At 63.8% G+C, this 26,703-nt stretch overlaps 1 protein-coding gene across 12 annotated transcripts in view; it reads left to right on the top strand.

Annotated features, from left to right (window-relative positions):
• NAV1 (neuron navigator 1) overlaps nucleotides 1–26,703 on the top strand; it is a 190,661-nt gene that overhangs the window by 55,067 nt on the left and 108,891 nt on the right. For 8 of the 12 annotated variants that reach the window (XM_043923147.1, XM_043923145.1, XM_043923146.1 and 5 more), the window contains exons 3-5: nucleotides 3,796–3,899; nucleotides 11,905–11,997; nucleotides 17,498–18,280. In XM_043923147.1, the coding sequence (XP_043779082.1) occupies nucleotides 3,796–3,899; nucleotides 11,905–11,997; nucleotides 17,498–18,280 (980 nt within the window). The remainder of the gene's footprint in view (nucleotides 1–3,795; nucleotides 3,900–11,904; nucleotides 11,998–17,497; nucleotides 18,281–26,703) is intronic. The other 4 variants (XM_043923150.1, XM_043923149.1, XM_043923144.1 and 1 more) reach the window with 2 other exon arrangements.

Below are 26,703 nucleotides of genomic sequence, written 5' to 3'. Positions count from 1 at the left end.
GGCTGAGGCGGGCGCGAGGCCTGCTCTGAGGAACGTGAAGGGCTGTCGTGTGTGCGATGAATTAACATTTACTTGGTGCAGCTCCAAAGTGATAAGTCCGCGTCATGGTGTCTACAAGTTAGCAAGAACTTTCCAGCGACGGAAGAGGCTCAGATTACCCACCGGCTGTGAGCCCCCAGCAAGTCTCCTGTGGGGACCCCGCCCCTGGGGGCGCCCCGGCGCAGCCCGCACAGCCCCCCTTGTGCTTCTGGAATTGATTCTCAAGGCGGTCAGGCCTGTCCTGGGACTGGTCCTCTCCCCGCCCATGAGCCGCGTCCCTACGACTCTGGGGCCTGCGTCTCCTCCCGGAGTGCCTTCGCGCTGATCGTCTTTGGGGAAATGTGTCTCTGACTCCACGGTTCCAGATTTTACATTATCTACCCTTCGGGTCCCCTGGCAGATGTAGAATCTGACTTTTTCCAAAGAGGTCAACTCTTTTCCTCTGAACATCTCCGTGCGACCTAAACAGACATTTTCCTCCGCTCAGGACACCATTGTGTTTTAAACAGAAAAGTGTCCTGACACCTCAGCAGGGATCTTCATTCATGTCCCACCTCTCAGACCGTTTCAGGCCCGTGTTAGGGTTACAGGAGGGTTGTGGTTCAAAAGGAAGCCTGGGACCAGTGGGCACCCCTCCCGAGCAGTGCTGGGCCGCGTGGCGAGGATATGTGTCTGCCCCCAGGGGTCACAGACACCCTGTTTCCACGGAGACCTTCCCGCACCCCACAGCCTGCCTCTGCACAGCGCCAGCCCGTCACAGAAGCCGCGGGTCTCAGGCTCCACATCCCCAGGCCCCTCCTGCTCCTCCAGGGAATGAAGCGGTGGTATTTTCCCCTGCCTCCTTGGAAGGTGTCCCTTCCCCACAGCCCGGACAGCTGCCCCAGACACACAGGACAGACATGACAGAGACGGCCTCGGTCTGCTCTGCATGCTCTGGTCCTGCCCACCTGCTTCCCTCGTCTCTGCCCTCACCCTTCTCTCTCCACAGAAAAGAGCCCAGGCCTGAGGGTGAGGTTAGGGTGAAAGTTAGTGTGAGGGTGACGGTTTGGTGAGGGTTTAGGAGACACTGCGATAGCAGTCTCTCGAGGGTCAGGCATGGGTTTTCTTTTCTCTGGTTCAACTTTCAACCAATGTCCCACATAGACGGTGCCATCCATTCCAGCTGGGATCACTGGGGGACGCAGGGCGTGGCCATGTGGGGTGGAGGAGGTGAAAGTGTGCTGCTCCTGAGGTCAGAGCCCTGAGACTGCCTTCCCCACTGCCCAGGGTGGGCGCCTTGTCCCGTGCACCCCCTCTCGCCCTTGCTCACAAGAACAGTGACAATCAATGTGACAGCCAGGTACTCCTATTCACTGCCCTGGCCCCTGACAACTGGGTAGGGGTGCTCAGCTCTGTGTGTGTGTGTGTGTGTGTGTGTGTAGTGTGTGTGTGGTGTGTCTGTATGTGTGTGTGGTGTGTCTGTGTGTGGTATATGTGTATGTGGCGTCTGTGTGGTGTGTGTGATGTGTGTCTGTGTGTGTGTGGTGTTTGTGGTGTGTGTGTGTGTGGTGTGTGTGTGGTGTGTGTGTGTGGTGTGTGTGTGTGGTGTGTGTGTCTGTGTGTGGTGTGTCTGTGTGTGGTATATGTGTATGTGGCATCTGTGTGTGTATGTGTGGTGTGTCTTTGTGTGTGTTGTGTTTGTGGTGTGTGGCGTGTGTGTGGCGTGTGTGTGGCGTGTGTGGTGTGTGTGATGTGTGTCTGTGTGTGTGTTGTGTTTGTGGTGTGTGGTGTGGTGTGTGTCTGTGTGTGTGTGGTGTTTGTGGTGTGTGTGTGTGGTGTGTGTGTGGTGTGTGTGTGTGGTGTGTGTGTGTGTGTGGTGTGTGTGTGTGGTGTGTGTGGTGTGTGTGTGTGTGTGTGGTGTGTGTGTGGTGTGTGTGTGTGTGTGTGGTGTGTGTGTGTGGTGTGTGTGTGTGTGTGGTGTGTGTGTGTGGTGTGTGTGTGTGTGGTGTGTGTGTGTGTGTGTGGCGTGTGTGTGTGTGTGGCGTGTGTGTGGCGTGTGTGGTGTGTGTGTGTGGTGTGTGTGGTGTGTGTGTGGTGTGTGTGGCGTGTGTGTGTGTGGTGTGTGTGTGTGGCGTGCGTGTGTGGTGTGTGGTGTGTGTGTGGTGTGTGTGGCATGTGGTGTGTGTGTGGTGTGTGTGGCGTGTGTGTGTGTGGTGTGTGTGTGTGGCGTGCGTGTGTGGTGTGTGGTGTGTGTGGTGTGTGTGTGGTGTGTGTGGCGTGTGTGTGTGTGGTGTGTGTGGTGTGTGTGGCGTGTATGTGTGTGGTGTGTGTGGTGTGTGTGTGGTGTGTGTGGTGTGTGTGTGTGGCGTGTGTGTGTGTGGTGTGTGTGTGTGGCGTGCGTGTGTGGTGTGTGGTGTGTGTGGTGTGTGTGTGGTGTGTGTGGCGTGTATGTGTGTGGTGTGTGTGGTGTGTGTGGCATGTGTGTGTGTGGCGTGTGTGGTGTGTGTGTGTGTGTGTGTGTGTGTGTGGTGTGTGTGTGTGGTGTGTGTGGTGTGTGTGTGGTGTGTGGTGTGTGTGTGGTGTGTGTGGCATGTGTGTGTGTGGCATGTGTGGTGAGTATGTGTGTGTGTGTGTGTGTGTGTGTGTGTGGTGTTACATTACTCAGCCCTCACCTAGTCTCACCAGTACACTGCGCCCCCTCCAGAAAAGCGCAGGTTTATGCTCGATTTCCATAAACTTCGAAGGCAGCACGTGGCAGGTGCTCCCAGCAAGGTGAGTCCCCCTGCTCCCTCTGAGCCCGCCCAGTCCCCAGCGCAGGGCCTGCAGACCCACAAGGGCCCTGGCTGCCTGCGGGAGTTTGCCGGCCAGCAAACGCCCCCACAGCCCCAGACTCTCAGGTGAGTCTGGGCCTGGAGGGCATCTCCTTAGCCATGGACCCAGTGAGGCCGGGAGAGAGGAGGTCCCTCTGGTCTCTGACCCGCTCAGGTCACCCCAAAGCTGAGACCGGTCAAGCCTGGACAGGGAGGCAGCCCCCGCCCCACGACCCAGGCCAGCCATCGATTCCTCCTCCTGCTCACACGTCCCGCCAGCCCCTCAAGCTGCCAAAGGGCCCATTTAGCTGGAGACTCAGCAGGGGCAGGCGGCTAGGAGAGCCCGGGGAATTGCCTGTAATAGAAGTTCCCGGGGCCTTTGTTCCTGGGAGGACTGTACCCAGGGGTTGTGCTCGGAGGCCTGTGTGCACTTGGGAGCTGGTGCTCGGAGACCGTGCCCTTCCTCTCCACCGCCAGGTTGGGCCCAGGCCAGGTTGGGCCCAGTGAGGACTCCACCCTCGGGGGTCACAGAGACCTAGCTGGGCCCTCCCCACCGCCTGCTCCATCCTCCTCAGCCATGAGCTCTCCGGAGGGGTCAGCGGCCTCCGCTTCAGAGCACGGCCCTCCCGCAGGTTCATAGGGCGACCTGGGGGCAGGGACCTTGGCAGGACACAGGCCCCCAGGCCAGGGTTACTCAGAGTCCCTCTGCCTCACGGTGATTCATGGTCCAGGGACTCGGGGACCCTGAGGGGTGACTGGCGTCAGGCGGCCCCCTGCCCTCAGGTGCCCCTGGCCTAACTGCCAAAAAGGCCTGCTGCCCACCCCCGGGGGCGGGGGGAGGCGTATATGCCCATCGGGGGTCCCGGCCCTGGGCGGGCACAGCAGAAGGGAAGGCCCGGGCTCCAAGGGGAGAGGCTGGAGGCCAGGGCGACCTCCACCGTGAGTGACCCCGTTCTCTGTCCTGCAGGGTCCAAGCCGACCCGGAGCCGGGCCCCCTCCACCAGGGCAGCTGGGCCTCTGACGGCTACTCCAGCCCCGCTGGCGGCGCTGAGGAGAAACTCTCGAGCCTGGGTAAGTGCTCTGGGGCGGGGCTTCCTCCGGGGTGGCGGGAGGGGGGGGGAGGGGGGGGGGGGGGTGCAGGAGGCGGTTCATCTGGGGCGGGCGAGGCTCCCTCTGGAGGCGGGGTTTCATCGGGGGAGGGGCTCCCTCTTCGGCAGAGTCGGAGCGCCGAGGAGGTGAGAGGAGCCCGCCCCAGAGGCCTGTGGGCTTCAGGACGCGGTAACCAGGAGACCGTGCGGGCTGTCTCTACATCTGCAGAGCTGCCAGTGTAATGGCTTCCTCATGCTTGTGCCACACCGCCAGGGCGTGGCATCGTCAGCCCAGGAGTGGGGAGAGGACTCACTCACTATATCTGGGAGCCCTAGGCTGCTTGGCCAGAAGGCCCCTCACCATCTCTAGCGGCAGTGTCTGGTGGAGGGCAGGCGGGGTTCTCCACGGTGCGAGGTGCAGGGCAGCTTTGCGAGGTGGGCTTCACAAAGAGAAGAAGCCCCTTCACAAAGGAAGAGAGCCCCCCACCTCCTGCAAGCCTCCTGGGCAGCGGGCAAGGCTCTCCGCCTTGTGGTCAGTGTCCACCTCTGCCAAGGACACTGCAGGCTCTTTGACGGGTGGGATGGGGAGACATTTGGGGTCTGCCTATGCTTTGTGGGGGGCCTGTCCTCTGAGCCTGAAGAAACGGAGATGAGAGGAAGGGAAGGGAGTCTAGAGGGCCGCACTCACTCATCACTGCTCTCGTTCAACCAACAAACCATCAGGGCGGCTCTGTGCAGCAGGGAGAGGCTTTCCATGACGACGTGCCCCCAAGCAGGGTGCTGGGTGCCGCCTTTGTTTGTCCCAACTGGGTCCACCGCCAGCTGCTCCTTCCGCATCTGCCCTGGGCAGTGTGGGGGTGTCCACGCCTGTGCCCTGGCCCTCCGCACGCCCACCGGGTGTGCCAGGGAGACCTGGCACTGGTCCCATTTGCTGACACACCCCTTGGTTGCTGACATGCAGACATTGCCAGAGTCTCCATTGGATCTTAATTTGGGAAACAGGGCCAGAGTCCCCAGTGCCTGCATATGAGGCCATGTGGGAGAGGACCAGGAGGGTGACCCCAAGATCGGCATACTTCATGCATGTGCAAGTACTGAGCGGGCAGGGAATGGCAGGGTCTTCTCTCATCCTCACGCCGCTTGTCCACGGGTCACTGGGGCACGCGCCTCTGCCCCTGGCCTCTTCCGCGAGGCTGATTTGCATTTCTCCTCCCTCTCTTGTTGAGCTGACTCCATCTTTAAGCCATACTCAGTTGTTCACACCTTGTAGGTTTAGGAGAGAAAACCCCAGATCTGGCACTTCCTCCCAGGGCAGGGGGGAGCCGGGACACCGCCTTGGGGCTCCTAGGCAGCCACACGCCACCCTCCACCAACTCTCCCGGGATCCTCAGGCTGGATCTGGGTCTCTGGGCTGCAGAGGCCTTGGGCTCAAAAGGTGCTGAGGGTCACAGCCCTAATAGACGGCGTGTGCATGCTGAGTCGCTTCTGTTGTGTCCAACTCTTTGCGAGTCCGTGGACTGTATCCTGCCAGGCTCCTCTGTCCATGGCATTCTCCAGGGAAGAATACTGGAGTGGATTGCCATTTCCTCTCCAGGGGATCTTCCCCACACAGGGATTGAACCCATATCTCTTTACATCTCCTGTATTGGCAGGAAGGTTCTTTAGCACTACCGCTACTTGGGAAGCCCTTACGGACAGTGAGGCTACGCTAACAGACGGTAGCCTCACCCAAATGTGGCCTCATTTTCGCCAGGAAGAAAGGCTCAGGGAGGGAGGGTGACCTGCTTAAAGCGGCGTCTGTGGTTCATGAGTAGCTGAGCTGACACCAGGTCCGCTGCCTCAACTCCCCAGACACAGGGAGGACCAAATGCTGATGACAGCTGCTGTTTATTGAGCACCTACTGTGTGCAGAGCAGAGCACCGGGTGCTCCCCACGATGTCCCTCGTAAGCACATGACACACGCTTCATCGGGGGAGTGCTGCTCTGCTGTAGGCAGGGGGCTCAGAGAGGTTCTGCAAAAAGCTTTTCTGAGGACGCGCAGCGAGGGCTGCCGGGACTGGAGTCCAGGCCCCGCCTTCCCACGTGCTGCTGGCTCAGCTGGGCTTTCCTCACCTCCGCCAGTGGGACAGTCCCTGACCCCGGCCCTAGTCCAGCCCAAACGCCACTGGCTCTGCATCCCAAGCCTGTTTTGTTTGCGCTAGGCTAACCCCCCTTCCCACCCGCCTTCCCACCCTCTGGGGACTTTGAGGCCGGGTGTGTGTCCCAGCCATCTGTGAAGAGAGGATGCACAGACAATCGACGGGAAGCACAGCCCATGCTCCAGGCAGGCGGTGTGGGCTGTGGTCTCGGGGGCAGGGCTTCCGTGGGGCCGGAGGGATGTGGAGGTGGGGACCCAGGGCCCCGCTGGGCATCGCGGCCTTGCCTTTGCTGGCTCTGCAGCCTTGGGCTGGTTCCTGGTCCCCCTGTGCCTCCGTGATGACAGCCACACCAGCTTCCAAGGGCTTCATGGGGCTAAAAGGCACCCGCATAGGCAAAGCCTTGAGAAGCTTTGCCCAGCACACAGAGCCACTCAGCACATGCTGACCTGCTGCAGCTTGGTGGGACAGACCGGGGGGGTGTGCTCCTAAGGTGCCCACCTTCCAGGTGGCGGGGCGGGGGGGTGGGGATATCCCAAGGTGGTCCAGCCAGGATTGGAGCCCAGCTTTCAGAGGTCACACTCTAGGCCGTCCCAGCCGTGACCTCACTGCAGGGTTGCAGGGGACAGTCCGGGTCCTGGACACCCAGGGAGGCTGCACAGTTGTGAGATGGCCAGGGAGGCGGAGCCGGGCTCGGGGAGGGCCAGGGAGGGGGAGGCTGGAGCGGTGAAGTCACTGAGGAAGCCGGCGGGGAGGAGAGATGGAAAACCCGAGGGATCTGGACTCTGTCTCTTTGGGGGGAGGGAGGAGCCTGGGGGATTCTGGAATGGGACTTGTCTCCAGGCAGGGGGCTCAGCCCATTTCAGTGGAGGGTCAGAATCAGCAGAGGCCGGGCAGCTTGGGCCCCCAGACCACTCCCACTCTAGAAGGAACATCAGGGGTTCTCAGGTGTTTGCACCCATGAGTACAGAGTAGGCAAGGCCTGGCTTCCCTGTTTCCTGTTCTGGCCAAGAACGCGGGGCTCTGTGTTATCCACCTCCAGAGAGTTATACCCAGTGACCCAATTTTTATTCAGCACCGAGCACATGTCAGGCTCTGCTCTAGACACTTGGGTACATCCAGGGACAAAACAGGCACAAACTCTGCCCTGTGGGGCTTCTGTGGCCATGGAGCTGTGCAGTGTTCAGCCTGTGCAACTGCACATGAGCTGCATGGAGGCCCCGAAGTGAAGCCCCAGCTCTGGAGTGTGCGAACATCCCAGCAGGCAAGGGCAGAGCTCTGGTTTTGGGAAGCCCCCTGAGGATACGAGCAGTGGCCGTCTTCAGTGTGGGGAAGCGTGGTGGGAGGGAAGGTGCTCACTGCCCGCCGTGGTCTTTCTTGAGGCTGCAGCCTGGTCCCTGTGTCCCGAGCCTGTCTGTCCTGGACTAGGCTCCTCTCAGCATGGCTTTGAGATCCAGCCTCCGGCCTCAGATGAACTGGTGTTCATTCCTCTGCAAGCTGCGGGCAGATCTCAAGGGTGAGGGTGCTTACTGAGGGGTGGTGGGCCGGGTCACTTGTGGTCTCTCCAGACCAGACCACTCTGCCCAACCTCGGGACAGTTTTCCAGGGAGCAGGGGGACAGCTAGGAATCCCAGCTGGGGTGGGCGCTGTTTGGTAGATCCTTACCACCATCCATCCTTCTGTGACTGGCGGAAAGACCTCGCCTCCGGGGTTGTCCTGAAGACTCAGCTTCACAGGGCTTTGCCCCTCCTGCATCCCAGCAAAGGCAGGCCAGTCTTCTTCCCAGCTGCTGGGGAGACCAGGCGGATGAAGAGCCCTCCCAGCCAATGACGGGCGAGGCTTCAGTCCCTCCCTGGGCACCACTGAATGGGCAGAAACGGGTGTAGAGCATCCGCTGCCCACAGCTCCCCACCCCTGTGAGGAGAGGTTAGGGTCCCTGCTGAGAGACTCCCCATGAGAAGACAGCCCTCAGTCCAACCAGAAGGAGCTCTGGGAGACACCGTGGAGTGAGGGGACCTGGACACGGTGACCAGGAGGGTTAAGGACTGAGAACCACCCTAGGTTGTAACATTCATTCCCCGCGCATCCTTCAAGGGGCAGGAGGAATCCAAACCCCGCCTTCCTGGGTCTCCAGGGGTGCGGCCAGAGCTTCAGAGCGAGCTGAAGATGACTGCAGGGTCAAGGCAGAGGGCGGGCAGGTGCGGGGCCACCCCAGGCCCGGGGTTGTCCTTGCCCTGAGAGCCGGCTCTGGGGGCAGAAGGATTTAGGTCACAGTGGGAGGGATCTCCAGCCGGAGGGGCTTGGCCCTGGGGTGGAGTGGGCAGCCCTGGGTCCACAGTCCAGGGAGGAGCTGCACCCTGTGAGCTGCATGCTTCCTCCCTGGGAGGCTGGGCCTCCGCGGAGCTGAAGGGGTGGGGGTACAGGACGGAAGCATCTGGGATGAGATCAGACTCATGTGGGAAGGCTGAGTCCCTGGCCCCTCTCCTGTGGGTATTCCGGACATTCGCAGGGCGGTTTATAAGTGCCAAGGGGTCGTACCATCATTGAGATAGGAGCCCCACTGCACTTTTCTGTTATGTTTAATGCCTAGTCTAAAACTAACAAAGCTCCGGTAAAACACAGAGGTGCCACCTGAGAAGCATGGGAGGGGAGTGTCCCTGCAGATAGGAAGAGGCAGGCTTGTTAGCTCAACCAGTCCATCAGCCCAGATCCACGTCGGCCAAGGCTTCTCCTTTCTATTGGTGCTGGCTTCAATTTTTTGGCATCAAGGACCTCTTTCAGAACCTGATGGACCCTATGTTACGTCTCCCAGCGAGATGAACGTATTCACGCACAACTTGGCCATCTGATGGTTGTTTTATGGACTTTCTGTATCCAGTTGCTGAGCACTGACTAACAGATTCTGCTTTGTTGGCGGTGAGGTCATCACAGGGCTGCCAGACCACCTGGGTTTGGCCCAGTGTTTCCTTCATCTGGCTTTTGGGTTTCATGGCCCACAGCGAGGTAATAGGGTTCCGTGTAAGAGCACCAGTTCTGCCCTAAAGCAGAAAACTGAGTAAAGATGTCTTTGAGGTTCCTCTGAGCATTGTGGTTCAATGATCTTAGAATAGCCAACCCTGCACGGACGGGTCAGAGAGGCCTGTAGGTTCCCCTGCACAGAGGACACACCCACACATGTGGTTCATGCGTCTCCATCCCACACGACCGCACACAGCCAGCAGACGCGCCAGCCCCACCTCCTGCCTGGAGTTCCTGCCACCAGCCCCCCCGCCCCCCGCAGCCTGCAGTTGCTATGACAACCGAGGGCTGGTCCTGGTCTCAGGATGCTGTACCTGGGCCTCATGGAGCTCCTCTGGGACCCAGTATGCAATGGACGTGCCAGCAGGTGTGTGGGGGACGGTTGCCATGGCAACACACAAGCCAAGCCCACATGGGAGACATCGCCTTCTTACCTGGTCTCCCTGTCAGCTGGGAGCTGGCTTCTGACTTCACTCAAGTCCAGTTTCAGACTGAGACCTGGATCAGGTGCTTCCTCCCGCCCCTCCAGCTGGAAGCCCACCCCCACTTCCAGCTGACCTCTTCCTGATCAGCCGAAGTGCAGAGAAGGGAGGCGTTCTCTTAAGGCCATGCCGCGAGCCCTGAAGGGAACCCAGGGCCCCAGCATTTGAGAACAGGGAAGCCTCCAAGGGTCCTGGATGGTTAGGGCTGCCAGGTCCCCCGGAACTGACCAGGACCCCAGGACAGAGGTCCTGCGGCTGAGCCACGAAGGGACCTTGGTGCTGAGCATGGAGGAGGAGAACTCCACCCTGCCGCCACCCGGGATTCTGCGGGCCAGGCTGAGTGTGACTGCAGGCCTGGGCCTGGCAGACCCCAGGCAGGCGGGACGGGCGACCAGGCCCTAGGGGACACCTGGACAGGTAGGAGGGGCGGGGCCTCCTTCCCAGTGCCCATACCCCCTGCGGGGCCCCGGCCTCCTACCCCACCAGGACGCTGAGTTTTCTGCTATGGGGTGCCACACTTCTTGGGATCACATGCAATTGTTCAGTAAGTCCCCAGGACAGCAGGAACTGGCTGCTGTCCAGGCAGACGTGAATGCCCCAGCCTGTGTTCAAATCCCGATCCCCACGGCAGCCTGCAGGGTGGTCCTGGTTAAGCGTATTTCTCGTAAAACAAAGACAATGGCAGCCCCAGATTTGGAGGATTTGATGGAACACGCCCACCATGGGTCTCAGGGAGTCCGTGGCAACAGCAGGTGCCCAGTGGCAGTAAGACCCCTGGCCCGCAGCTCACAGGCATCCACGGCCCTTGCTAACTGCCACAGAGGAGAGGCGCGGTCAGTGCAGGTAGCAGAAGTGTATTTCTCATGGCTCTAGAGGCTGGGAAGTCCAAGGTCAGAGTGCTGGCCATTTCAGTTCCTGGCGGGAGCTCTCGTCTTGGGGACAACCATCTTCTTGCTCTGTCTGCACACAGCTCAGAAGAAGCAAGCACCCTGGTGCCTCTACTTATAATGCACAAGTGACCCACCCTTGTAACCTAATGACCTCCCGAATGCCCTATCTCCAAGCACATCACACTGGGGATCAGTTTCAGTTTATGAATTTGGGGGGACATCAACACAGTCTGTAATGGGGGGCTTACAATTTAGCTGGAGGGAAAGAACCTCTCTGCCTTGGATATGACTGGGCAGGATTTGTCCAAACAGCCCCCTGACTATAATAGGTAGAGAGGAAAGTTCAAGATCAGTGTGGGATGCAGTCAGAGAAGGCTTCCTAGAGGAGGCGGCCCTGAGGCTGGGCCTTGAAGGGTGAATTGGAGTTGAATTCATATACGAGAAGGCATTGGGAAGAAGGGCAGACATAGGTGGGATTCAGCCTGGACCAGAGGGTGAGTAGGAGGGCATCAGAGCCAGGCTCCAAGTCTGCCTGTTGGTTGGCAATGCCCTCCACAGTGGTCGATAACCAGGGTGGGCGGCGGGGCGGGGAACAGTCCTTCCCTGGGAGGCCGTTGGGTCACCGAGTCAGAGCTGGGCACCTCTGCCCACCATTGTGGAGTTCTGGCTTTACGCGGGGTCCTGGCTGCCTGCTCAGAGGAGGAAGGGAGCCCCAGTGTCTGGCTGTGCAGGCCGGGCGCCCCCACCGAGGAGTGGAGGGCCGGTGTTCTAGCCCGGGGTCAGGACAGCTGGCAGGCATTCGGCAGACAGAACAAGGGGCCACAGCCCAGCGCCAGTCACCTTCCCTCCCAGGTCAGCAGCCCTCCAGCCACGGTCCCCATCCTGGAGGCCTGCACACCCTGAGCAGCCAGCCCCTGAGGGGACCCACACCTTCCCGGCCCAGGAGAGCCCTACCCTCCAGGGGGGCTCCTGCCTCAGCCTCGGGCCTTGGGGCCTCCCTGGCCCAGCCCCCACGTCACACGACAGAAGGCTCAACCCCCATCGGCGTGCCGGCCCAGGACGGGTGCGTTCCCAGGAACTGGGGCACCCCACCCTCCAGCAGTCCTCCCTGAGATGCCAGGCCAGAGGCACATGGGGACCACGGCCCTGGCTCCACCCCCAGCCTTCTGTTTCCTGGGCCCCATCTTTCCCAACACAGGCTGACAGCAAACCTCTCTTCTGGGCCCCCACCCCTGACCTTGAGTCCTTGAGAAAATCCCCCAACCCCAAAGTTCAGAAAGCCCCCAGGCCAGGGAGGCTCAGCCAGGGCCCCGCAGAGTCCACAGAAATGTCTTAGGCCCTGGACAGCTGAGGCTGGGAGGAAGCGAGTGGGTCAGTCTGGGAGGGCTTCCTGGACGAGGTGTGAGCCAGCTGGTGCTCCCACGCTGGATCACTGCGTCCACCGGCTGCTTTTCTCTTGTAGCAGGAGGCAGTCCACCCGCCCTGGAGGGCGGGACTGCCCAGGGCAGGAGGAGACGTGAGGACTTCTTGCCCACTCGTACCAGAGGCCCCCGAGGTATGCAGGGCAGAGGCGGGGAAGGAGAGGGTCTCAGCTGTCACAAGGATGGGAGCTTCCTGCAGGGGCAGGGAGGGGGACTGCTGGCCCCCGAGGCCCAGGGTTGCAGGGACCAGAGGGAAGGTGTGGCTGGGAGCTGTCCCGGGGCCTGGCTGCCGTTCCGGCCCAGCTGCGCTGTCTCTCACCACGGGCACCAGAGGTCACCGCTGTTGACAGCCGCACACATCTGCTCTGAGTCACGCACCCGTTCACTCTGCTCGTCATTCACTAAGCATTCCCGAGAGCCCACTGTGCGCAAAGGGCCGCAGTGGGTTCTGGGAAAAGCTCATGGTCGGTACAGCAGCCGAGGGTGGATCCTCAGGAATCACAGACGGGTGGATGAAGGCTGCTGACAGGATGCCAGGAAATTATCACATCGGCTGCAGAAAAGTGCGTGGGGAGTCAGGAGAGGCGTGCAGAGGCGGGCCCGCGGCCGCAGGAAGGGCTGGGAAACAGAGGGCCTAGTCCTCTCCCGAGGGTTTCCTGACCTTGATTCACAGTAGCCCTGCGCCCAGAGCCACGCAGGCCACAGTCCCCGGAGTGGTCTAGGCCCCTCTCTCTTCCACATGTCCGCTTCTGCTCCAGCGGCGACTCCCACGGCTTCAGTGCGTGCCCAGAGTCGGCCACTCCTCCCCGCCGCCCAGGCGCCCGCCCGCCCCGAGCCACTGTATTCCCTCCCCTCAATTTTTGCAGCCCTGTCTGCCCGGGAGCCCAGCCCAGAAGCCATGGCACCCTCCCCAGGGGAGCTGCCCATGCGGGTCCTCTGCCTCAAGCCTGCCGGGGCTCCCACCTCACTGAGCCAAAGCTGAGTGGTGACCACCGCGGCTTCGTCACGTCCTGACCCTGACCCTGTCCTCCTCTCCATCAGACGAGCCTCTGATCCCTCAGTGCTCCAGACACACCAGGCACACCCTGTCCCGGGGCCTTTCATGGGCTGTTCCCACTGCCTGGAAATGTCTTCCCCAGACACCCAGAGACTGAGCCCTCTCTCTGGATCCTTCCTCAAACATGCCTCCTCAGCTCAGCCTCCCTGGGTCACCCAGTCACACGCTCACCGCCCGCCCTCAGCTGCTTGACGCACCCCATCCCAAGTCTGTTCCTTCTCCTCAGCACTTCTCAGTAGCTAGCCTCCGGCCTGTCGCCTGTTCCTCCTGTTTGACTGGCCGTCCCAGGAGGACACGTTTCTATCTGCCGTGTCCCCGGCCCATCCCAGCGCCTGTCAGGGCGGCCTTCAGAGGCACTGGGCAGGCGTGAGGGGCGGGGGCTGGCTGTCCATCGGCAGATGAGACTCCGCTCCGCGCCGTGCGGCCTCCAGGCTGCCTTTGGGTGTGTTCTGGATGCTCAGAAAGTCCCTGCTGAGGGGGAAGGACACGGGGTGGGGTGACACAGCGGGGACAAGGGCAGAAGGACGCGGGCATCAGTGGCTGGAGGGCTTTCCACAAAGGCGGGGAGTTGGGAGGGGATGAGCTCAGCACAGGGATGGCAGGGCCCCTGAAAGGTGGGGCTGGCCCCCCAGGTCCCGCAACGGTGGGCGCAGGAGTCGGCAGAACGCCCCCTCTGCTCAGCCCTCAGCCCATGAGGAGCTGAGTGTGGACTCACCGCCCGCTCCCGTACCTGAGTCCCTCTTCTCCCAAGGTCACCCTTCAAGGTCAGTCAGGTGGGGGCATCCTAGCCCTTCCCAGCAGGGACCCCCTGTCAGACTGAGGGGCAGGGCCTGTGGCTCCCGGTTATCGGTGGGGGACGGAGCATCACACCGCGTGCCTGTCCCTGGCTGGGTGCCTGTGTCTCCATTCTTCAAATTGCTCTATGGTAGTGAGCAGATGCGTCAGCCCACTCCCCCCACCCTCACTGCAGAGACTGCCATGCCGTGGCAGATAGGAGGGAGAGGATGAGCAGTCTGGGGGCCTGGAGATAGATGGGGGGGCCATCATGATTGCAAATCAGCCTCCTTTCCACATCCCCTCTGGAGCCAGGGAAGGGCCCAGTCCCCTCCACCGGCCTCCGCGCCGTCCGCACCCACTCCCACCCAGCTGGGCCTCCGCCTCCCCGCACAGCCCCTCGCCGTGGCCCCTCTGTGGCCCTGCCCGGCTGCTCATCCTGTCGAGTGGGCAGATACTGGGAGGGCCCCAGGCTGGCGCTGGGGTGCGTGACGGGGCAGGAGCCTCTCTTTTTAGGAACTACTCGAAGAAGCAATCTGCATGTATTGGCTTTATCGACTGATGCTGGAATGGCTGTTGCCACGGCAGCGAGCACTCCCACTGCAGTGGAGGATGATGGGAAACTCAGGGGCTGTGAAAGGAATAGGGAGCACAGAGGGAGGGAGCGTCTGTAAATTCCAGGACGATGGTTTAAAGACACCTCCCCAAGGCCGTGGCGAGACCCTTCAGAGAAGGACAGGGGAAGGGGGGCGGGCAGACAGGCAGGGGACCAGCCCCATGGAGTCAGCACTGAATCGGCCCAGGAGAGGATGCAGAAGTGTTTTCCGTCTTGTAGATTGACAGGTGGTGCTTCACACAGAGGGAGGGGGAGGCAGGCTCGTGTGTCCCTTCTGGAAAACACTCTCTTCTGGAAGAAGGTGAGATTTCAGGAGCTGATTATTGAGGGAAGGGAACGGACTTGGGGTCCGGGGCACATGACGCCCCTTGAGAGGAGACACAGGGGAATAGAGAGAGGGCAGGGACCAAGCTGAAATGCAGGAGCCGATGAGTGAGTGAGGGCAGCAAGGAAGTGGCAGGGGGCACCGACCAGGAGGGCAGTGGGTGGAGCAGCTCCCGAGACCAGGCGGGGAGGAGGGGACCCGCAGACGGGGTGCAGAGGGCCAGCCTCTGTCCACAGCGGCACCCAGGCTGGGACGGGCCACAGCGCCAGCCCGCCCGGTCTGCCTCGGAGGAGGCGGAGTCCAAGTGCAGGACAGCACAGAGCAGCAGGCGGACAGTCACCTGGGGCAGCAGGGAACAGTGTCCCCAGGTTCTCGAGCTGCTGGTTTTAGGGATGGTAAGACCCCCTCATGACCGAATTCGCTGTGTCGTGTGCAGGCTAGAGAAGACCTCTGGGTGAGGCTGGGGACTTGGGAGGCCGTTGTGATTTCAGGAAGAGTGGTAGGCTTGTCACCCAGACCTTTGGCGCCTACGGTGGGACTGGCTCCCATCCTCCAGCTGGGAGGGTCCGGGCTTGAGCAGGGTGTCTCCCGTATGCCCAGGCCGGGGGAAGAACTTCCGACCAGCCTCCTCCTCTGCGCAGGCCCCGAGGCCTGTCTGCACGGTGCCCTCTGCCTCGGGACCATCTAGTGAACTCGCACCCACTCTGCCCCCCACCCCGCTGCTGGGCACCCCCTCCTCCGGCTCCCTGCCCCCCTGGTCTGAACCCTTCCCTACTTTCGCCGATCCTACTGCAGGAAGCTTCCGAGAGGTCCTTCACGTGTTCTCCCACCTGCCACACCCACTCACATGTATGGGGGACCGCCTAAGTAGGTGCTGGAGCTCGGGGTCACAGCAGTAGGGTGATGTGGGGCCTGCCCCCGGGTTCAGAGCCCCCTCGGTCCTCCTGGAAAGAGCACTGCGCACCTCTGTCCGCCAGTGCGGGACACGCCGCTGGGCCTGGGTGCTGTTTCCCAGGAACAGGAGCAGCCTAGTCCAAGTCTCGTTTGTTATTCTGCGGGTTCTGCCAGACATTGAGCTCCCTGAGGGCAGCACTGCCATCTTTCTCTGATTCTCCAAGTCCCAGTCAAGGGTCCACGTCTCTCAGCAAATGCCCTTCTGCCTGAGGCGTCTGTGCTCAGTCTGTGGCCAGCGCATCCACGCTGCCACAGTCCTTGGACCTGCAGGCTTTACGTGTCTCAGTCAGGCCCCGGGACCCTGCCAGCACCCAGGAGCCACGCAAGGAGCAGGCCCCGAGCACTGCACTCGGGCCTCCAAAGCCATGTCACCATCTGGTCCACCAAGGTGCAGGGAGTCAAGCTCCATCTGAGCGCGGGGGAGCTGGCGTGGGGGGCGGCAGACAGACACGTACACAGATGCCTCTGGCACAGGCAATTGGTGCCTCACTAGCTGAGCTGAGCTGAGCAAGGGCCAGGAGAGTGGGGGCAGCAGGAGCCGCAAAGTCTGAGGGCGCCTGGGGCTGCAGAGACGGAGGGTGGGGATGGGGTGGCTCCCCGGGACCCCCCCTTCCTCCTGTCCCTCTCACTCCTGCCTGAGGACTGTTTGCTCAGGCAGTTTGGTCCTGACCAGGGAGTCTGGGCAGTGTCGCGTCTCCTGAGGGCCAGTCCTCGCTGGGGCCAGCCCCATCAACCCTCAGTCTCCATCCCTCCACACCGCCCTCTTCCCGAGGCGGGTGGGGGCGGCTAGGAAAACATCTTTTTATTGGCCTTGCAGCCCCCACCACTGCTCCGGCAGGCGAGGGGCCAGAGCCGACCCCTCCTGGTGCCCTGGGCTTGATGGAGCACATCCCAGGTCCAGTCCCTTTACCTCTGAGGCCGGTACTATAGTCCCCGGAGAGATGCCAGAGATCCAGGGGCTGCAGTGACTTTGACAAGGTCACGCAGTCAGACCCAGACGTCAAGGTCAGCCCCCTTCTCCAGCGCTCGGAGGCCCCTCCCCAGTCCACGAGGCCAGTCTCTCCAAGCCGCCCCCGGCCCCGTCGTACGGAGGCGTCCCCACCTCAGGAGGGCAGCCTTGAGCCTCGCAGAGGACGGGAGGTGGGGCGGGAGTGTCCCAGACGTGGGGGCGGGGAGCCAGCGCCCCGACACGGCTTCTCCACCCGTCCCAGCGTCTCCCCCAGGCCCGCTCAGCCCACTGTCCCTCCGAGTCCCGAGCCGCCCAGCCTTAGTCCCCTTTACCTGCACCCCCCACCGCCTCAGCAGACCCTCCCACCGCCCCCGCCCCCCGGGCGCGGCAGGGGACCACCGTGCCCCAGATCCTGCCCGCCCTGCGCCGAAAGCGAGGAGAAAACCGGGTCGAATCCCTCATCCCCACACCCCTCCGCCCCTGGATCTCGGCTGCAGACACCACCCCCTCCCGAGCCAGAAATAGACTCTCGCGCCCAGCTCCGCGCGCGCGCACAGCCCTCCCCTCCGCCGCCCTCCTCCTCCTTCCTGCGCCCCGAGTCGCAGCCCGCAGCCTCCGCTCCCGCTGGCGGGCGGCTCACGGCCCGCGGGACCCACCGGCCGGGCAGGCAGGGGCCCGGGATCCGCGCCCGGCATCCCGAGCGCCGGCGAGCTTCTGGGCGTGTGTTCCTCTTTGATCGATTTAAAATTTTTAATTTGTCTTTCCCCCGCCCCGCCCCTTTCCCCCCGACCCCGCCCCATCGCTCCCCGCTTCTTCCCTTCCCCACCGCCTGCCTCGCGTTTCTTCCCCCGCGCCTCGGCTCCCTCCCCCTTCCTCCCCCTTCCTCCGCGGTTTCTTCCGTCCTTTCCCTCCCCCCGCCCTTCCCCCGCTCCCCCAACCCCCGCCCCCGGTGCCTGCAGACGCCCGGTTCGTCCATGCGCTCCTCGCGGGCAGAATGCTGGGCGGCAGCGTCAAGAGCGCGCAGCCCGAGGTGGAGCTGAGCGGCGGCGGCGGCGAGGGCGCGGACGAGCCTCGGGGCACGGGCCGGAAGGCGGCGGCGGACGGCAGAGCCATGCTGCCCAAGCGCGCCAAGGCGCCCAGCGGCGGCGGCACGGCCAAGGCCGGCGCGGCGGAGCTCAAGGTCTTCAAGTCCGGCAGCGTGGACGGCCGAGTCCCCGGCGGGCCTCCCGCCTCCAACCTGCGCAAGCAGAAGTCGCTCACCAACCTCTCGTTCCTCACGGACTCGGAGAAGAAGATGCAGTTGTACGAGCCCGAGTGGAGCGACGACATGGCCAAGGCGCCCAGGGGCTCGGGCAAGGGCGGCCCCAAGGGCCGCGAGGCGCCGCTCATGTCCAAGACGCTGTCCAAGTCCGAGCACTCGCTCTTCCAGGCCAAGGGCGGCCCGGCGGGCGGCGCCAAGACCCCTCTGGCTCCGCTCGCGCCCAGCCTGGGGAAGCCAAGCCGGATCCCGCGCGGCCCCTACGCCGAGGTCAAGCCGCTCAGCAAAGCTCCCGAGGCGGCCGTGAGCGACGACGCCAAGTCGGACGACGAGCTGCTCTCCAGCAAGGCCAAGGCGCAGAAGGGCTCCGGGCCCGCGCCCCCCGCCAAGGGCCAGGAGGAGCGCGCCTTCCTCAAGGTGGACCCCGAGCTCGTGGTGACCGTGCTGGGAGACCTGGAGCAGCTGCTCTTCAGCCAGGTGCTGGGTGAGTCCTGCGTCCCGCCCCACCCCTGTCGTTCCCCTCGCGCTGCCGGGAAAGGTGTGGGGGGAGCGAGCCTCACTCCGCTGCCCCCTCCCCGCTGCGGGGCTCTGCGGACCCCGGGCGGGCTATGCGGGGACGCTGTGCCCAGATGTGCCCTAACTGGCCCACCCCCAGATGCATGTGGCCGAAGTGCGCCTCGGTAGGTATGGATGTTCCCGGGCCAGAGCCCCGGCTCGGTGCTGGCCTGTCAGAGGTGAGGCTGGACAATGAGGTGCCGGGCTTAGCTTCTCAGAGATAGAGCCCATCAGCTTCCTGGAATCTTAAAGCCTGCCTAGCGTCCTCATTCGGCAAAATCTGGGGGCTGGTGGAGCCCACAGCCACGTCGTGGTCTGTTCTGGGTTGGAGCGCATCGCCGGGGTAGAGGCCAGCTGTGGGGGGACAGAGGTGAGCGCTGTTCCGCCGCGGAGTAGTGCCGAGGCTCCGCTTCCTCTGCGGATCCCCGGCGGGAGCGCGCGTCGGATTTCCCGGGTGTGGGTGTTCTGGCAGGGAGACGCTCCTGGGGCCTGGGGGCCGGAGGGCAGCCAGCTGCGCGCATCTGGACGCGCGTCTTGTACCTCGGCCCGGCTGTGGCCCGCACTCCCACCCCACCCCCGGTGTGCAGCGCCTGGGGAGAGGTCTGGGGGTCGCGCGGAGACTCCCCGCTGACCGGGAGGCCTTATCCTCTCGGCTAACGGGGGCCGGGCGGGCGGGGAGGAGGAACAAAGCTCCCTGGCGGAGGAGGCGCGGAGAGCTGCTCCATTGTTCTCCGGCCTGAGGAGCCTGAGCGGCAAACCCAGAGCAGGCCCGGGGCTGCGCCGGCTCTCTCGGGACGCGGCGCCCTGGGAGAGAGGCACCCGCGAGGCGCGGGGCAAGGTGGTGCCCCCAGGGGCCAGCGCGGTCGTGCCCGGGAGGACAGCGGCGAGGCCCGGGGCCGACGGCCGCCCGCGCTCCGCTGACTCGCTGTAGTGGCGGCGGGGATGTGGGTCCCCCGGGCCGAGGGACCGGGCTTCCCGGGTCCCCAGGAGCGGCCCGCTCCGCCGGGGGCTGCGGAGGGGCGTGTCCGTGCGCGCGCGGGGGCGGGGCCGGCGGGCAGCGGCCCTCGTGATGGACAGGCCGCGGCGGGGCGAGTGGGCCCGGGCGGGCGGGGGCTCGGCCGGCGGCCCGGGGCGGCCGCGCTGCGAGGACTGGTTGGCCGTGACCTTCCTGGGACCCCGAGGGCCCTGCTGGGCCGGGTTGACGGACCCCCGGCAGGGCGGGTTTGGATTCAGGGGCTTGCGGAGGAGGCCTTATACGGGCTCTGCAGTGGGTGGGGGCTGAACACCCGCAAAGCGGGGCGGGGGGGGGGCGCGGGGGCCTGAAGGCCTGGCCTCCACAGGGACCCGTGCGGATGCGGGTGGGGGGCGGAAGTCGAGGGGCCGCCTCATCCCCTACCCCGAGCCGAGCGCTGCCCCCAAAGAGCTTACAGTCTAAAGGGGCGACACGGATGATCAAGGAGAAAAACAAGTAATTCTGGGCCAAAAGGAGGGCTGTGGAGAAAATGGGGCTGCAGGAGAGGGCCTGGGAGGTGAAGTCCTGCCTCGGCCCCTTGGTCAAGGGGCTGTTGAGTTGTGACTGAGCCAGAGGCGCAGGGCTGAGGGGGGTGGGATGGAGCAGGGGAAGGTGTGGCCTGTCTGGGGCAGGGAAGGGACAGGCGAGCAGAGGGCACGCCCCCTTTCAAGGTCAGGGCTTCCCAGGCCTGCAAGTCCCCTAACTGCCCAGGATCGGGCTGCCTGGCTGAGGCCCTTCTCAAGAGACAGTGACCACAGAGACCCTGACAGACAGTTCTGGAGCTGGCGGGGAAGGGGCGGGGCGGGGGTGGGGGGCGGCGCTGAGCTGTAGCCCCTCACACCCCCGGGCACCTGCCTGTCTCAGAGAGGAGGGAGGTCGGGTGATGGAGGGTCAGAGCCTGGCCAGGGATATCGGGAGCCTCCTGCAATCACCCTGAGTCCGTGGTGGGAAGCCGAATCTGCGGATCCCTGAGTTGCAGGTCTGCGTAGGAAGCCTGATGGAAGGAAGGGGGTCGGCAGGTGAAGAGGGGCCTGGCCAAGCTGTGCGCTGGGCACGGGCCCCCAGACTGGTCCTGATGACCCCATGGCAGAGCTGGTGCGGGAGAGGGGTGGACACTGGCAAACGTCCTGGACTGACCACAGGTGGGGCTGATGGGCGGATGGCCCCAGGAGGGCAGGGCATTGAAGGGGGAGTGGGGGGCGTGGGAGGAGCCCGTGACCCCAGGCAGAGCCCCTGTTGTGAGTGGGGTGGGGGGACCCCAGAGCCCACGGAGGTGCCTGTGTCGTCAGGCCCCTCCCTGGAGAGGAGGGTGGCGCCTCCAGATGGTGGTGAGAGACACAGGTTCCACACCTGTGAGCTCAGCGTCAGGACACGCCTACCCTGGGACCATCCCAGACCCCGGGAGCTGCCCAGCCCGTTCCTTGGGGGAGGCAGGGAGGCAGCCCCACATGAGAGCCTTTCTGGAACGAAAGGGAATGAAAGCTGATCACGGCTTCCCAGAAGTCAGCTGGGGCCCAGATGGTCCAGGCGGGCGCCCTGCCCTTCCCTTGCTCTGGGAGCTGCCAAAGAACGAGGGTCCCACTGGGAAGGCCTGGAAACTTGGAAGGCTGGGGGGTGAGCGTCCGGAGGAAAGGGGCCCATCTTAGGGCTCAGATGCCGTTGGGCCCCGGGGGGCAGTCCACCGCAGGCAACTCCAGGGTCCACACCTCCCAGGTGAAGGTCATGGCTGGCCCGGGGTGGGGCTGGAGGGAGTCTGCAGCCTGCCGCCCTGTGCAGACGTCCTGAGATCCGGGGCCTTCTCTGCGGCTCAGGTTCCCCACTTGGGAAGGGGGCTCCCCTAAGTGTCAGGACCGGGGAGGGGTGCAGATTGAGGCGAGCAGACCTTGACGATGCCCCCCTGCCCCGAAGCCTGAGAGCCTGTGCTAACTGAGAGCAGCGCACACGCAGTCCCATCCCGACCTCCCCTCCGGTCGGTTGGTCAGCAGTTGACTCCCTTGGAGGCGCCCCCTCCTCCGCCCTCCAGGTGCTTGGCCGTCAGGTGCAGAGGGACCCAGGCGGCTGGGTTCCTGCTCCCACCTCCTCAGAAAGCGTCTGGACCCACGTGAGGGGTTGCCATGACAACAGCTAGGCCCTTGGAGGCGCTGGCCAAGCAGAGCAGGGGAAGGAAGTCAGGAAATTATCTGTCTCTGAGCCAGTGGGTTGATGTGGGGTGTTTCAGGGGGCGGGGCTTACTCTAGAGGCTGCTTTCAGGGATCTGTGAATGGGGGGGGAGGGAACCGCCTTCTCCAGCGGCGCTTTTCCTTTTTGTTCAGCACACTGGGTGGGTGGAGAGTTCTGCGGAGTCCTCCCAGCTCTGATGCCGGGGCAGACGGGCTGTGTGTGCGAGCTCGCCCACACTCACGTGCCCGCGACTCCACACACAGGGCTGCGGTGCCGGAGCCTCCCCGGGGGGGGGGGGGGCGATGCTCCCGGGCTCATAGAGCCCGGGGGAGCCCCGCGTAGTCAGGGGCAGCAGGCGGGACCCTTCCTCCAGGTTCACTCCTCCTGGGTCCTGCCCCTGCCCTTTGGGCCTCCCCGCTCCAGCTGCTGTAGGCCCTGCTCTGCAGCTGAGAGCAGCGGATGGGCCGAGGAGGCCTCTGGCCGCTCCTCTGCCCTGAGGGCAAGCACACGTGGAGGTGCGTGTCCGGAGCTCCTGGCAGGAGACAGTGGTGGTCAGAGTGTCCACCCCCAGGCCCAGACTCCCCGGGTGAGGGCCCGAGGTGGAGCAGGATCAGGTCGCCTGGAGTCACAGCTGCTTTCTCACTGCTGGCCCGTGTCCCCTCCCTAGCTGACATGCACTGCGGTGCAGCTGGCCTGTCCCCCCTGCCGCCAGCACCAGAGGCTTTCTCTCCTGCAGACCCCAGCCTCACCCTGCCCTGGTGCCCCCTCCACGCACACGCCTGCGGTTCACAGCCTCTGGCATCCGGGGCTGGGGGTGCGCTGTGTAAGGGGGCTCCAGGGAGAGCCGGTCCTGGGTTGACCAGGCTCATCCCTGCTGTTCTGCAACCCCTCCCCTCACGGCGGGAGGAAAGAGCCCCTGCCTCCCTCCGTGGGACTCAGAACACACAGTGAAGGTTGTCTGGTGGAGCCACTCACCTAAAGCCGAAATTACTCCCTCATAGCATCGCAAGCAGGTGGGTGTTCTGTTTACACACTCCCAGTGACAGAGGGCTCACTACCTCGTTTTCCTGGAAAGCACTCATTGTTAGAAAGGCCGCTAAGCTGACTTTCTGTCTCTGGAGAACCTCCTCCAGCGTGGAGGGCACAGACCGCCCCCGCTCCGGATCCTCATGAGTCAGGCCGGTCACCTCTCAGATGCCTGTCCACGTCTCCTCCCATCTTTTTTCCCTTCCCTGTCTTTTCTTTTGGAGTGAGACTTGCAGAGGTGGGGCCAAGCTGTTCCCCCTGATTCCTGGGCCCCAAGGAGCCCAGCTCCTGCCTGGACCCCCACCTCCTTGTAACATCTGCACCCCAGCACCTGGCCGACCTGGGGTCCATCCCACAGCGTCCTCTTCGGCCTGGAGGCCTGTGCTGGCCAGCCAGGGGGAGATGGATGCCACGTGCTTCCCACTTGTGCTGGCCAACCTCCTCCCCCCGCATCTGCGTTATCCGGGTGTGTCCGATGTCCCCAGGGCCTGCCCTCTCCCACATGGGGAGGCGGGGGGCCGGACACAGCTCCCTGGCCCAAACGGGCAGGCCCTGCTCCAGCACAGAAGCCCCTGGAAGGCTGGGTCAGCCCTTGGGGGGCTCCCACACCTTCCCTCACTGTGGCTCCTGGGGACCCGGCCCTCAGAGGGAGGGAGCCAGAGCCCCCGGCCCAGCGCCACCTCCTGAGTAGCAGGTGCAGGGCAGGCCAGGAGGACGCCCCGGGGATGGCGTCTGTGCCCAGGCTGTGTCTGGGGCAGCTACAGCCTGCGTGCCTGGAGGACTGGTGGGCCCGGCTCTCGTCTCTGACGGGCACCTGTGCCTGTGGCAGGAGAAGGGGGAGGCAAGGGGGTGGCAGGGGGAGCACGTGCAGGGTCCCCTCTTGCCGAGGCAGGAGCGCGCAGGCTCCGTCGCAGGACTGCTCTGGCCTCACCCGAGGGCTCTGGCTCCAGCAGCGTCCAGGCTCTCCCGCCCGCACTGCGTGTTTGCCACTCGGCTCTTCTCCAGCTCTGCCCGGCCAGAGCGCTGCTGGGCGTGGCTCAAGCCCTCCTCACGGATCTATTTTCAACCCCCTGATGATAGGTCCAGGGCTGCAGCGGGTGGGACCACACAGTTTTCTAATCTCAGCCTGGACTGACTGCCTGTGCCTCGGGCATGCAGACCTGGCGCCTAGGCTGGTCCCTGGGGAAGGCGGGTTGTCTGGAGGGGGTCCAGGAAGGGTGCTGCCTTTGGGGGTGATCGGCTGAAAAGTGCTGGTGTTTTCTGGGAGAGCCAGACTATCAGCTGTGACCCTGGCTTGCGAGGCGAGGTGGTGAGAGTTGAGAGGGCAAGCCAGGCAAGTGTGGGGAGGAACTGGTGTCCGGACATGAGCCCCAGGGCATGGTGGGGCTGGGAGGCTGGGGGTGCAGAGGGTGGCGGGTCACGTGCACACAAACGCCTGCACACTCAGCCTCCAGCAGCGGCACGCAGACCGGAGGTATGTGTATGCATGCATGCCCGCGGACTGGCCAGCTTGAAAGGGTCTGAAACACGACCAGATAGACCCCTAGGTGGAGACCGCATTGAGGCTCACCAGTCCCTCTCCCAGAAAAGCCCCATAAGGCTGTTTATCTAGGACCCAGGCTCCCTCTGCCCTTGGTGACCCGCTGAGCAGGCCTTCGGGGAATGCTGGCAGCCCCGTGGGAAGCCTGGCTTCTCTGGGCAGGACTCCTCACCTGACATGGGGCACAGGTTCTGACATCTCGGGCTGGGATCTGACCCGCCATGGGAATCAACAGGCCCAGAGAAAGCGACGGCCTACTGATGGCTGGCCCCTACGGGTCACGTGGGGGTGTAAGGGTCTTGTTCCTTAGGGTTAATAGGTCACTCTGTGTCCAGTGACCGTGTGCTTACAACTGGGCGAATGCCGACCCTGGACAGTGGGTCACCCTCCTGAGGGCAGGGCCAGGGCCTGACCTTGACTCCTGCGGTGCCAGCTGCCAGGAGCCTCAGGAAGTTCCCCTCCCTGCGGGGTAAGCGTGACTCCTCTGCGTCCAGGGCTGCTCCTGCGGTCGTGGCTCTTTCGCTCTCTGCTACCCATGTGTGGATGAGCCGGCAGGAGGCCCCTCTCACCCCTGCAGGGAGCAGGCAGGCAGGGTGGCCTGGAGCCTGTCAGTGTGCGGGGCAGGGGTGGTGTCTGGGCGCGAGGGGACACCGTGGATGAGCGACCTTGGAAAGAAGGTCGGATCCTGGCAGCAGAGATGAGAGGGACTGGGCTCAGGAGGAGGAGAGGATGGGGGCTTCCTTGGGGCTCCGTCCAGCCGGGGGAAGTGGAAAAGGACACAGGTGGGCAGGTGGGGGGCGCCCTGCGGCGGCCACGACAGGCCCCGGGCAGGCCCTCGGAGGGGGTGGTCAGGGCTCGCCCCCCACAGGCCCCTGATGGCATCCCAAGCCTGGTGTCAGTCCGGGAGAGGTTGCTGAGTGGGGACTAGGCGGCCCAGGCCTCCCGACTTCCATGCCTGTGTGCTGAGCGAAGGCACCCTTTGCAGCCCCTGCCGTGTCTGGGGCGGGGGCGGGGGGCAGCGGCAGCTCTGAGGAGGCCCAAGGGGTCAGCACTGCCCCCCAGTCCCCACAGAGCCCCGACCCACAGCCCCGGCAAAGCCAAGCAGGACCGCACGGGGCAGCGCCAGCACCCCCACCGGTGGGGACGGCAGAGGTGCCCTGACGCAGAGCCCCGCTGGCATGAAGAGAGACACGCACGTAGGGCGGGCCGCCCATCTTGGCTGCAGCCTACCTGCTGCATCCCAAAGACTTCCTGAAGGAGCTGGAAGTTGGGATAAAGGAATCCATGAACACTGGGCATGAGGGGCCAAGGTATTCCAACCGCCCAGCGCTGCTTGGGTGGGGTGGGAGGGCTAGATCAGAGCTGACAGTCCTCGGGGGCCCCGCCTGCTTGGAGGCCCCGATGTGGTGTGGGGTCCTGGGGACGGTGGGGGGGACTCGTCTGCACTGCAGGTCTTCCCCACCCTCTGTTCTTCAGGGGGCCACCCGGCTGGTCCACGTCTGTGCCTCGGGTGTTGCCATGGGTTCCGCCGTCCCAGGAGCTGGGTGTCTAGCTTTGTCCTGGGGCTTGGGTTTCGCAGGAGGCCTAGGGTTCAGGGTCACTCGGCAAGTTTGAGCTGAGCTGGACGCGGCCGCACAGTCTGGACTGCAGGCTTAGGGCCCCAAGCGCATTGGTGGTAATCCATTCTCTCTGGCTCCTTGCGGATGTCCCTGCCTCTGGTCGCTGTCCCGCCCAAGCAGCAGACGGGCAGTCGTGGGGCAGCTGTGGCTACAACGCCCAGGGCTGCCAGCGGGCTTCTGGGGAGGGGGCTCCTCCATGGACTGGAAGATCGTGGCCGTGATGGGGAGGACCGGGCCAGCCGGGAGGAAGTGGGCAGGGCCCCACAGTCAGCCTGGGGTGAGCTGTCCCCCCTGGGCCCTGCGCCCGTGGGCCCTGGACCTGTCTGCCGTAGCCGTGGAGCGGGGACATGCCCTGTCAGCCTCAGCCTCCCCTGTGGCCAGAGCAGGGTCAGACTTGCCCACCCGCCGCCCCGCAGGAAGGGCGCGGGAACAGCCCCCTCTGCCTCTCAGGGCCCAACTCCCTCTTCTCTCCCTGCATCACTCCCCCTTGGCCAGTTCCCCTGATTTTAGATCACTGTGTCTGCAAGATGCAGGAGAGCGGTTAGGGAGCGTTAGCTGCATGGAGGATATGGGGGGGGATGTTAGCTTCATGGAGGATCCAGGGGATGTCAGCTTCATGAAAAATCTGAGGATGTTAGCTTCATGGAGGATCTGGGGGGGACGTTGGCTTCATGGGGGATCTGAGGATGTTAGCTTCATGGAGGATCTGGGGACGTTGGTTTCATAGACGATCTGAGGATGTTAGCTTCATGGAGGATCTTGGGGATATCAGCTTCATGGAGGATCTGGGGGGGACATTGGCTTCATGGAGGATCTGGGGGATGTCAGCTTCATGGAGGATCTGGGGGTGACGTTAGCTTCGTGTAGGATCTGAGGGGTGTTAGCTTCGTAGAAGGAGAAGGCAGTGGCACCCCACTCTAGTACTCTTGCCTGGAAAATCCCGTGGACGGAGGAGCCTGATAGGCTGCAGTCCATGGGGTCGCTAAGAGTCAGAC

The sequence above is a fragment of the Cervus elaphus genome, chromosome 14, assembly GCF_910594005.1.
Source record: "Cervus elaphus chromosome 14, mCerEla1.1, whole genome shotgun sequence".
NCBI lineage: Eukaryota > Metazoa > Chordata > Mammalia > Artiodactyla > Cervidae > Cervus > Cervus elaphus.
The sequence above is the reverse complement of the archived record's forward strand: the minus strand, read 5'-3'. Positions and strand labels throughout refer to the sequence as shown.